This window comes from Peromyscus californicus, unplaced genomic scaffold, assembly GCF_007827085.1.
Source record: "Peromyscus californicus insignis strain IS unplaced genomic scaffold, ASM782708v3 Scaffold_5__1_contigs__length_169319896, whole genome shotgun sequence".
Classification (NCBI taxonomy): Eukaryota; Metazoa; Chordata; class Mammalia; order Rodentia; family Cricetidae; genus Peromyscus; species Peromyscus californicus.
Genome location: NW_026294573.1, coordinates 103,253,295 through 103,266,036, shown reverse-complemented (window position 1 = coordinate 103,266,036; position 12,742 = coordinate 103,253,295). Strand labels below are relative to the sequence as shown.

General features: G+C 41.7%; 1 protein-coding gene across 1 annotated transcript in view; it reads left to right on the top strand.

The window, feature by feature from the left end:
• Positions 1-12,742, top strand: part of Melk (maternal embryonic leucine zipper kinase) — a 74,576-nt gene that overhangs the window by 44,364 nt on the left and 17,470 nt on the right. The window contains 2 exon segments of the mRNA XM_052716543.1: positions 4,583-4,669; positions 10,733-10,852. Of these exon segments, the coding sequence (XP_052572503.1) occupies positions 4,583-4,669; positions 10,733-10,852 (207 nt within the window).

The following is a 12,742-nucleotide window of genomic DNA, read 5'->3' as shown; positions in this document are numbered from 1 at the left end:
CTGTAGCAGGTGGTGGCTCACAACATTCTGTAACTACAGCTCCAGGGGATCCAACACCTGACCTCCTCAGGCACCTAGACACGTATACACAATAATAAAAATAAATCTTTAAAAATTGCTGGTATTTGTTGAGCACTACACCAGCATGCTATTTGTTATAAGATTCAGGTTTTATATTTTACTACGGAATGATATGGGTAGAACTCTTTGGATAGTACTTTCAGGTCAAGTATTGTTCCATAGGCTTTGCTAACTCATTCAGGCTTTGACTAGCTCTCTGAAGCAGAGCCTGTTATTTCCCTATTTTGCAGATGGAGCAAAGGATGTGCATTATTATGAAGTAACTTGTCCACAGTCGAGTGGCTAGTATGTGTAGAGTAGAAAACCAGAATTTGAATCAAGCAGGAGGGCTGCAGCATGGAAAGGACCTGGGAGGTCAAGTGGATTAAACCCGGGGTCTGTATCCTGCCTGTCTGCAACCTTTGTGGCAAACATTCCTTTTTTTTCATAGAATCATAGATAAGTAGCATCATGGCGTGGTAGAAAAGTCTGGCCAGGAACAGAAACATAGATAGGCAGCATCTTAGTGTGGTAGAAAAGTCTGGGCCAGGAGCAGAATCATAGATGGTAGACAATATTATGGTGTAGTAGTAAAGTCTGGGCCAGGAATCAAAAATGCCAGTTTTGGGGGCAGATAACTGACTTCTTAATCTTTGTTTCATCACCCATAATCTGGACATTTTACTTTGTGTTCTGTCTGTCTAGAGGACCTTTACCCATCAGCTTACTCATCTGCTCTGCCTCCTTACAGAGCTGTTGCAGGGTAAAAATGAGTTGTAAATAGAAGAGATATAAGGATTGTTGTCGCTTTTTGAAGTATTTGCTTTTTTCTTTCAGTAGTGTGTGTTATCAAGAATGAACTATAAAAATAATTCTGATTTACTTGGATATTTAAGGCATAGATGCTGTAATAATTCTACGCATGATCTCCTCATGCTATTTTCATGCACAGCTCTAGTACCCAAGTATTGTATCAAATAGAAGTTATATTCAGTTCCATTTTCTGCCCTAGTGAACAGGAAATGTAGCAGGCACGGATAATCCAAAATAATTGGCTACTTTTGGACATGCATTTTTGTCCTTAACCTGAGTATACATAGCTGAGAGTTCAGAGCACCATCAAAGTATTGAGTCCCTTTGGAAGACTCAGTTTAAAATGAGAGTCCTTCTTAGACCTTTGTCACTCCATCCTTTTTATTCTAGTTTAGGAGTCCAGGAGAAAGCAAAGTACCTCCTTCATGCCTGCTTCTCTTCTGCATAGCATGTTAGATTTGCAGGGTAGGGAGGTGTGGAGAGACAGGCTGATTGTCTTTGCCTTTTTAAAACGGTTTTGCGTGTTTTTTTTTTTTTGCATTTGTGTGTGTGTGTGTGTGTGTGTGTGTGTGTGTGTGTGTGAGAGAGAGTGAGAGTGAGAGAGAGAGAGAGAGAGAGAGAGAGAGAGAGAGAGAGAGAGAGAGACAAGGCCAGAGAAGTTGACTTTCCTACCATGTGGGGCCCTACAGTCATTCCAGGTCACTGATCTTGGTGGCAGGAGCCTTTACTTACTATGCCATCATGCTAGGCCTGGTTGTTTTTTGTTGTTTTTTCCCCTTCTTTTCCTTTTAAAAATAGGCTCTCCCAAAGCTGGAGCGATAGCTTAGCAGTTAGGAGTACTTACTGCTTTTGTAGAGGACTGGGTTCAGTTCCCAGCACCCATACAGTGACTCAAAAACATCTTTAACTCCAGTTCCAAAGGATCTGAGTTTTTTTGTTGTTGTTGTTTTTGTTTTGTTTTGTTTTTCGAGACAGGGTTTCTCTGTGTAGCTTTGCGCCTTTCCTGGAACTCACTTGGTAGCCCAGGCTGGCCTCAAATTCACAGAGATTACTCCACCTGCCTCTGCCTCCCAAGTGCTGGGATTAAAGGCGTGCGCCACCACCGCCCGGCAGGATCTGACTTCTTTGGGCTCCAGGACACAGGTGGTGCACATATATACACATGTACCTATAAAATTAAAATAAATATGTAAAATATAAAATAAAAATAGAGTCTTCCTATATAGCCTATACTGGCTTTCAATTTGCTACATAGCCCAGTCTGGCCTTGAATTCTTGATCCTCCTGTCTTTATTTTTTATTTTTTATTTTTTTAAGATTTATTAATTTGTTATGTATACAGTATTTTGCCTGCATGTGTTTGCTTTTTGTGTTTTTTCAAGACAGGGTTTCTCTGTGTAGCCCTGGCTGTTCCATAGACCAGGCTGGTCTCAAATGCAGAGATCTTCCGGCCTCTGCCTCCTGAGTGCTGGGACTAAAGGTGTGCACCACCATCACCTCGCTGATCCTCCTGTCTTAACCTCCAGTGTGTTAGAATTACATGTGGCATCATACCTGGCTGAGAAGTGTTTCCTGTTTAGGGGATAGCTAGTATCTGGAAAGAACTCCATAAATCTCTTATTTGAGCTATGATATTAATAAAAAGATGTCCAACTGGGTGTTGAAGTGTTTGGGCTTTTGAAGTTGAGATCATCCTAAATAGGAATCTGTACTCTGAGAGTCACAAAGGTTAAAACAAACCATTGAATACATGTCTTAGCACTTTGGAATTCTCCAGTGCCACTGGTATAAATCTGTGTGGTCTGTACTTTTTTTTTCTCTCTCTAAATAACCTTTGAGTTTGTGCTTGTCCAGCCAATAGTGCAAGTTTGTCTTGATTTCTTCAGTGTGTTCGACCTTCAAGAACAGGATACCATAAATTGGGTGGCTGGGAAGTTCAAGACCAAGGTCTCTGTAGTGTCTGGTGATGATTTGCTTTTCTATTTTTGGTTGTTTCCTTCACATTGTATCATCCTTCTATAGTGGAAGGATTGAAGGATGGATGCCTTTGAGGCTTATTTTTGTTCAGGAGGACAGATCGCACTCTTATCTCATCACTTTGCAAAATCCCCACCTCCTAACACTATCACGTTGGCCATTAGGATTCAGCATCTAGTTTTTAAGGAACAGAAGCAATGGATCACAGAAAAGTCACCATCTTTTCTGTTTCTCTCCATCCATGATGGTGGGGTAAGTCTCTCTTGAGCGCACTGTTATCATGTGACGTTCTGCATGAGAGTGGGTTATGATACTGCTGTATCTGATAACTGCTGTATCATTTAGAGGGGAAAGTGGCCTGTAACAGGTATATTTAAATTTCTGAAAGGTTATCAAGTTAAAGAGGAAATAGGGTTGTGTATATTAATAAAAATAGTTAACCATTTTTTGGGGCCTTGTTTAGATGCTATACTTGAATATTCCCGTGTGTTACATATGTGGCATGGCATGTACCATCTCTCTCTCTCTCTTTTTTTTTTTTTTTTGTTTTTTTTTGAGACAGGGTTTCTCTGTGTAGCTTTGCGCCTTTCCTGGAACTCACTTGGTAGCCCAGGCTGGCCTAGAACTCACAGAGATTACTCCACCTGTCTCTGCCTCCCGAGTGCTAGGATTAAAGGCGTGTGCCACCGCCGCCCAGGCGTACCATCTCTCTTTTACAGATACAAAACAAGCTCAGGGAGGTGTAGTGGCATACTCAAGGTCACACGGTTATAAAGTGATGTCACAATTAAAACCAAGATGTGAGCTGTGAGACTGCACTGACTCGGTGGCTGGAGATCCCATGGGGACAGACATAGGTGACAGGGTGAGACTGAGCATCCCAGCTGTTCCAACTTCCCTACAGAGGGGGACTTGAAGCAGAAAGGAAGACATTATTTCCTGGAGCTGTTACAAAGAGGTCTTCCTTTGGAAATCATGTTCCTTGTGATTCTCTTCACATTCGGTCTTTTGAGTGTTTTCCAGCTCAGACAAGGCCATTCTTGTCATTTTGTTCTTAGTGAGGTCCACCATGCAGGGGTCTGAGGACTTGTCATTGCTGTCCTTAAACAAATTGGAATTGAAGCAGAGAGAGTTTCAGTGTGTTTCAACACGATGGTGTGCTGTACCTTCTGTGTGAAGGTGGTTGTGTTGCGTCTGTCACACACTGTCACAAGGCCTCCTGGGATGGTACAGACCTAAACATGACCCAAAGTGTAATCCGATACAAGTCAGAGCCACCCATTGACCATTTGTGTCAATGCTGATTTCTAAACATGGCTGCTCTTTGAAAAAAATGCCTGACAGACTTGGAGTAGACATGCAGAGGAATGTGACCCCTTTACAGCATGGAAACACTGTAACAGTCAGGTGATGGGATAGGAAAGCCAGGAAAGAACTCACCTTCTTGAAATGTTGTTGGCCTCTGATTGCTTGTGGACAAATGAGGACTAGTGGGCTGAGAATGTAGCTCAGCAGGAGAGCATCTGTCTACTGTGAGACTGTGGGTTCCAGTCTGAGCACAGCAAAAAAAAAAAAAAAAAAATCATGCATATTGATGTGTACCCAAAAGTTTGATAAATTCATGTTCTTTCCACATGTTGCTGTTGGACTTTTTTGAAGTGATTATGTTGATTTTTAAGTTTCAGAAGAAAATATTTGTAAACTTAACAGTTTATGAAATTGTGTTTTATAGTTGATTCACCTTGACGATGATTGCATAACAGAGCTTTCCGTACATCACCGTAACAACAGGCAAACAATGGAGGATTTAATTTCATCGGTAAGAACTTTTCATTGGTAAGATCTGGTACAGCATGAATTTAAGGGTGGTAGCTTTTGTTCATTGTCCTTTTATTTTGTTAGTACATTGACAGTGATAGAATGTTTATAAGACCCACGGGACCATCATGAATTTAAGCGAGGCACTGACTGTATATTCATGTATGATGCATTTCTTTGCTTATGTCTTCTGGGTCTCTTACAACCGTATCTACATTTATTTATTTGCTTATTCTGTGTGTGTGTGTGTGTGTGTGTGTGTGTGTGTGTGTGTGTGTGTGTGTGTGTGTGTGGTGAGCACATGCTTACCATGTAAGTGTGTAGAGCTCAGAGGACAGCTTGAAGGAGTTGGTTTTCTCTTTATACCATTGGGTTGCAAGGATTGTACTCAGGTTGTCAGGCTTGATGACAAGTGCTTTTACCCACTGAGCTCTCTACCAATCCTGGATGTCCTCTTTAAACGTGAACACTGCCCTTTGGACATGGATTGGGGAAATGTAATGAATAAACACTTGAGAATCAGAGCAAACGAATCCATAGAGAATTAATAGTTCTGACTTTCACTGTTTTAAAGTTCTAGAATCAGAATTCTAGTTCTGCTGTAAACAAGAAGACAACATACTTACACACCTTTTTTCAAGAGCTGGGCGTCTAGCCAGTGGTAGAGCACTTGCCTAGTGTAGTTTGAAGCTCCGGGTTCTATTTCTAGCACTAGAACTAAACAAGAACAAAAAGTTTTGTTTTCAGGCAGGGGCTTGGATGTAGCCCAGGTAGCAAGCCTCAGATAACATGCCCCACACTGTCTCTGTCTGTCTGACTGACTGTTAGACAGACAGACAGACAGGCAGGCAGACACACACATGCACACGCACACACACACACACACACACACACACACACACACACACACACACACACACACAGAGTTTTTCTGTATGCTGTATGCCTCAGGCTGGCCTTAGCCTGGAGCGCTGTATGTAATCCAGGTTAGCCTTCTACTCAGTTTTCCAACTTCTGCCTTCCCAGTGCTGGGATTGCAGGCATCTACTACTGCCCAGCTCATACCACAGTTTTCTTCCCTAAAAACAGTCCTGTAGCATCATGCTGTTCATCAGCATGTGAAATGGGTGCTATGAAATCATTGGCAGGATTTCTGATATTGGATCATTTTTGCTTTTTTAGGTCCTTGATATCTAGGCTAAACATGTGGTCTTTTTCTAGAGACAGGCATTCACAGCTCTTGAGTCCCGTCTGGTATGGCAAGTGAGTCCCATACCCCCTCTTGCTCCTGGTCCAACACTAGGTCTTTTGTCACCTGTGCTTCGTATTTATTTTCTGTTTTCCATCTCCAGGGTAGAAACCTTAAACACTTGGTTTTGAAACAGAGCTTTACTGATTTGCAGTGAGATGTAAAGGGTGCTGCATGCAGTGGCTCTGGACTGTTTACAGAAAGTGACAGCTCCTTAGCCTTTAACAGTACACATTTGAAATTTAATGCCAGGCCTGGTGGTTCACACCTATAATCCCAGTCCTCTGAGGGCTGAGGCAGGAAGATTGCTACTACGGTGTGAGACCATCTCAAAAACCAACCAGGCATGGTAGCTCACACCTGTAATTCCAGTACTTGGGAAGGTGAGACAAGCCTGTGCTGCATTCTGAGATCCTGTTTCAAAAAATGAACAAAAGCCAGCTCCTGGTCACCATCTAAGATTGGTGCTGCACTTGGCTTCAGAAAAGCTTTTTATTGCCTAGGAGGCAATTAATGCAGAAACCTATAACTGGCCAGAATGCTAAGTGTAAGTGATGGTGGAATGCTTCACCCCAAGTGAGCCATCACCCTCTCCAAAGTTCTGGGAACATCTTGGAAGAATGAGCAGAAGGAATGTGTGAGCCAGAGGGTAGAGAGATGTGCTGCAGAAAGATGTCTTCTGGATACGACACGGCAGCTGCAGACAGGAAGTCCTGCAGCTGTGGTGATCTGCACAAGATTGGGCCTGTCAGCATTCATCGCGGATGGACTGTTGGCAGCTAATGGTTTCCGGGGGAAGGGGCGTTTTCTTTAGTGGTGTAGCCACCGATAAGTTGTCCACTCTCCAGTAAGACTCTCTCCTCATGCTCTTGCAAGCAGCTCTCATTAACCTCAGTGGGTCACACCAAAGGAGCATGAAAGAGGAGGAGATTCGTTGGGAAGAGGGGTTCACTGGGAGAGGGAGGGCTGATGAAAGGGGGTTGGGGAATGAAAACAGCTAAAATTTATTAGTACATATATAGTAAATATATATATATTTCCTCAGAAAAGTTATAGTACAAAGTTACAGACACCTACATAAGAAGAGCTAGGATGGTAGCAATGAGCTTCCAGGCATTCATCGTCCAGCTTCAACAGTCGTTAAAATGTGCCACCTTTAGGGCTGGGAATGTAGCTTAAATGCAGAGAGCTTGCCTCCCGTGTGTGAAGTACTGGGTTCAGTCTCTGGTCCCACAGAAAAAGGGGATAATAAGCCAGTTTTAACTATATCTCAGCACTATAATTTATTTTTGCCAGCTGGGATATTTCAGAGGATCTTGGATATGTCATCTTAGCTAGGAAAAAAAATTGTTTGAATGAATTTGACAGTTGTTTAAAATCTGCCTGTTAGAACAATCAGTTTAAACATCATTGGAAAAAGTCTTTCAAATGGTATCCTGAAAATTCTCTCTGCAGTTTTCAGACTTAAAAGTGAAAATTGAACTAATTTCTTTCCTTCTGATGCAGAAAATAGAGATACTAAGGCATTTTAGAACTTACTTTCTGCTGCTAATTTCTTTAAAGGTTCTGTCAGTTATTCTGAAAGATGAGCGTGAGTTTGAGCCAGGGTCTCCTGTAGCTTGACTGAGGATGACCTTGAACTGCTCCTCCTGCCACCACCTCCCAAGTACCATGCCCATCTCACAGTGTTTCTTCTTTAGTACTGCTCTTCATTTGTGTGTATGTTTGGGGTGGGGAGGAGAGGGCGAGTGAGCACAGGAGGTCAGTGGACAACTTGGTGGAATCCATTCTTTCTACCATCAGATGCCTTTACTGAGCCACCCTACCAGCTTTTTCTCATTCTTTTTGAGATGGGGTTTCTCTGTGAAATAGTCCTGACTGTACTGGAACTCACTCTGTAGACCAGGCTGGCCTCAAACTCACAGAGATCTGCCTGCTTCTGCCTCGGATTAAAGGTGTGTCACCACCTGGCTGTTTTCTCATTCTTAAATGCTTATTTTACTTATATTCAGTTCTAAAGATGAATAAATAAGTGTCCTCACTTTAAATGAGGGATTTTTCAGCTGTAGTCATATCTTGGAATTACTCATGAATTTTCTAAGTAATCCTAATGTCTAAGTCCCACCTCCAGAGATTTATTTGGTCTGTGGTATTACCTAGGCATAAATCTTTTTTTTTTTTAGATTTATTTATTATTATGTATACAGTGTTCTGTCTGCATGTATCCCCACAGGCCAGAAGAGGGCACCAGATTTCATTAGAGAGGGTTGTGAGCCACCATGTGGTTGCTGGGAATTGAACTCAGGACCTTTGGAAGAGCAGCCAGTGCTCTTAACCATTGAGCCATCCCTCCAGCTTGTCATAAAACCCTTTTTGAAACTTCCTGAATGGTTGCATTGTACTGCTAGGAGTTGAGTTGTACTGTTTTAGGTTCTTGTAATCCAAAGTCCAGAGTAAACCTCGCCCTTCCTTAGGTGCTTATTAGAAATTCAAAAGTTTAGGTCCACCACAGATCTACTGAATCAGAATCTGAAATTCCCCAAGTGATTCATTGTACATTTGAGCTTGAGAGAAGTATTAGTCTAGGTCAGCTCTTAATTAGAAGTGTTTTTTCCCTTCAGAGGACATTTGGCAATGTCTGGAGAGTTTTTCTTTTCCTTTCCTTTCCTTTCCTTTCCTTTCCTTTCCTTTCCTTTCCTTTCCTTTCCTTTCCTTTCCTTTCCTTTCCTTTCCTTTCCTTTTTCCTTTCCTTTCCTTTCCTTTCCTTTCCTTTCCTTTCCTTTCCTTTTTCCTTTCCTTTCCTTTCCTTTCCTTTCCTTTCCTTTTTCCTTTCCTTTCCTTTTTCCTTTCCTTTCCTTTCCTTTCCTTTCCTTTCCTTTCCTTTCCTTTCCTTTCCTTTCCTTTTTCCTTTCCTTTCCTTTCCTTTCCTTTCCTTTCCTTTTTCCTTTCCTTTCCTTTCCTTTCCTTTTTCCTTTCTCCCTCCCTCCCTCCCTCCCTCCCTCCCTCCCCGCCCTTTTTTTTTAAAGACAGGGTTTCTCTGTGTAGCCCTAGCTGCCGGAACTCACTCTGTAGACCAGGCTGGCCTCGAACTCACAGAGATCCACCTGCCTCTGCCTCTTAAGTGCTGGGATTAAAGGTGTGTGCCACCACTGCCCAGTCCATAAAGAACTTTCTAAGCTCTAGCCCTTGTAACTCTAAACTGTCTAGAAATGAAAAGCTTGGTAGAAATGTTTGAAAATAAAGTTAAGGTGACGTTTTCAAAAGTAGGACTGAGAGACGAAAAGAAGGAAGGGTTAAGAAAGATGTACCATGCATATGACTATTAATAGTAATAGAAGGCTGAGGAAGGTTAAATAGTGAAGGGGGAAAAAGCAGTAAAGAAACTTCACGATAACCAGGATTAACAGAGGATGAAAACATACGGACCCGTTACTGCCTCTTCTAGTGGAATTTTAGAAAGCTGGAGAAGGACCATGAAAGTTTTCAGAAACAAAAGCCAACAGCATGGGAGTTAGGGAGCTCTTTTAAATATAGCTGTGCCAGAATCAAGAGGAATAGTGTCTTCCAAACTATGAAAATTATTGTTGGTCTGTAACTCTCTACTTGACCAAACCAGAGTCAAGCATAAGGCTAGAATGCTGTCATATCAGACATGTGGGGCTTTAAAACATTTACCTCCTGTCAACCCTCAGAAAGTTACTGGAGGATGATTTCTACCACCAGAGTGTCAATCAAGAAAGAAGAATGCTTGGATCTAGGAAAGTGAGGGTACATTGTAGCATGGAGGAGAAAAAGTTGCTAGACAGGCAGGTGGCACACGGAATGCCAATATCTGGGAATGTCTCTAGGACATTCTGGGAGGAGGTAGGTTAGCTGATGTACCGTGAATGTTGAGAGGTAACAATATTAGATTTTGTGGGAGAAGTAGAATGATAAACTTAAATAAATTAATTTTAAGAATGATATAGTTCTAAAACAACAAAAAGGAAATACAAGAATGCTGAATCTTTCTTACTCCTCTGTTTTTGTGTCTTTCTTTCTTTCTTTAGCTCTGTGTGATTTGGCTGCTGGGCTTATAACCGATCAGTATGGCTATTATTAAGATGTTAAAATATGTATATAAAGCTTAGTAAATAGCCACTGTTCTGACTGTTACCTGTCCCAGATACCCTGGGTACCACTTCCCCTACATCTTGTCTACTTTTATTTTGTTGCGCTGGGGATTGAACTAGGGTTGCACATGCTAGACTAATTGAACTACTTCTTAGCTCTGCATCTCACAATTAAATAGTTAACAGTTGATGTGGCAGGGTCCCAGTATCTTCTTGGCCACCTCTTGGTCTCTGTTCTGGACTGGTTGTGTCATGATAATAATTAAATATTCAGAACATTACCCCCATTTAGTTGTGAATACTACTTACAAACTCATTATGATGTAAATTTGGAATGATTTGTTTAAAAATTACCAGAGGAGGAGATGGAAGATGTGTGTAGGAAAGAAGTTATAATAGATCAAAATTCTTTTTTTCCATAACTAAAAGTTCTATGGAGAGTACCTGAAGATAAAACAATTAGAACTACAAAGGAAATTAACTTAGAAATAGGAAATTGATAACAAAATAGCTTCAAGGTGTTTAGAAGTCCTTTTTGCACAGGGCAGTTTCAGGTATGGGGGTATGTTAATTAAATACCTTGTCTCTGCAAAGCTGTTGACTTAGAATTCTGAATGCCTATTGGATTGAAAGACCAATTTACCTGGAATAGCATTTCCTTACACACTGCAGTGTCTTAACTGCTGATCTCCTTTTCCTTCAGTGGCAGTATGATCACCTCACAGCCACCTACCTTCTGCTTCTAGCCAAGAAGTCTCGAGGGAAGCCAGCTCGCTTACAGCTTCCCTCTTTCTCCTGTGCAACCTCCAGCCCCACTCCAAAGGTAAGTTCTAGAACCCTTGTGTGAATACCTGCTCCTCTTGCTGGCAGCCTTGTTCATGAGCAGACTGGCATGGCTATCAGCCGTATGCAAGAAAACTTCTGTTTCTTCTGCAGCCCCGGGCCTTGTACGTTTGAGGCAAGCACTCTACCACTGAGCCTTTTCCAGTTGATTTAAACATTCTTGAAGAGAAAAATGGGAGTTCTGAACTTGAATTCTCAAAGTTTGAAGTTAATATAGCATTTTAAAAATACTTCCTCTAGCCTGGCGGTGGCGCATGCCTTTAATCCCAGCACTTGGGAGGCAGAGGCAGGTGGATCTCTGTGAGTTCAAGGCCAGCTTGGTCTACAGAGCGAGTTTCAGGACAGCCAGGACTACACAGAAAAATCCTGTCTTGAAGAACAACAAAAAAACCGCAAACCAAAAGCACATCCTCTACCCTTCTTTTTTCTCCATAAAAGCACATCCTGATTATTATAGGAATAGACAGACTAAAAGGAAATACAGGATTTACTTATAAACCTACTAGCTTTAGATGATATAATTAATCCTGTAAAAGAAGATTTACTATTTTTTATGTGTATGAGTGGTGTGTGTGTGTGTGCCCGCGCACGTACATGCACACGCATCTAGTGCTGGAGGAAGCCAGAGAGGGTGTCAGATCCACTAGAACTGGAGTTGCAGACAGTTGTGAGCCACCATGTGGGTGCTGGGAATTGAACCCAGGTCCTCTGCAACAGCAGCTGGTGTGTTATCCACTGAGCCACCTCTCAAACTCTAGATTTAGTTAATCTGTAATGTGTCTTTCCCGTCTACGCTTGTCCTTGTACATACAGAGTCTTTAAAGGGGGTCAGGCCGATGAATACATGATACATCTCATATGATGTATTTTAATATAAATACTTTCATGTTTATGTTACTGTTGGGATTTAGGTTTCTGCAGTTACGATAGCTTGTGCCATGTAAATTTGTTCCATGAGAGTTGTTTTTAAGCAAGTTGTGATTCTTTTTCTGTTTCTCCTGTTGTGAACATTTATAGAGATGCAAGCAACATCTCATTCCTCCTAGATGCTCAGATTTGTTTTCATTTGATCTGTCTTCCATAGTTGAAGCTTATTTTATATTATTTGTGTGTGTGTGTGTCTGTCTCTGTGTGTGTGTGTGTGTGTGTCTGTGTCTACCACAGCATGCATGTGGTCAGAGGATAGCTTTTGACAATTGACTCTCTCTGGGGATTGAATTTAGGTCTTCAGGCTTGATGGCGAGCATCTTTACCCTCTAAGCTCTGTGTTTGTTCCCACTCCTGCCCCCATTGCTTAAAATTTTAACTGTCTGCTCTTGGTAGACTGAAGCAGAAGAATTACTATCCTTAGCCAGCATGGGTTACATATATCAATTCAGCCCATCCTGTGGCTGTAAAGTGAGACCCTGTAAAACAAGCAAACACAGGTGTCTGGATACTTTGTTAGATGGGTGTAGGATTTTGTAATGTAATCTTCCCTCACCTTAATTCAGATTGCAATTTAATGACTCCAATATTAGGAAGACATCCCTTAGGGTTGCAGCTGTTGCTCAGTGGTAGAGTGTTCATTTAGCATGCGTGCCTGAGGCCCTAGGTTTGATCATAGAATGGAAAAAATCAGAAAGAAAATGTTGCTTTGTTATCCTCAGAGAACCATAGGTGATCCTCTTTATAGATTTAACATAACCCAATGGACCTGAATTAGGCTATTCTTTTTTCTTTTAGATCTCAGACTGTTTTTAAATAAGTTAAAACCACTGCTTTCTTGATCTCTAGTTGAATCATCCGTCTCCAGCTTCCTTTATCTCCCTTACAGTCTGCTTTTTATTGCCTGTCAGTCATGAGCTGTAGGTCTAAGCGGATGCTAAGG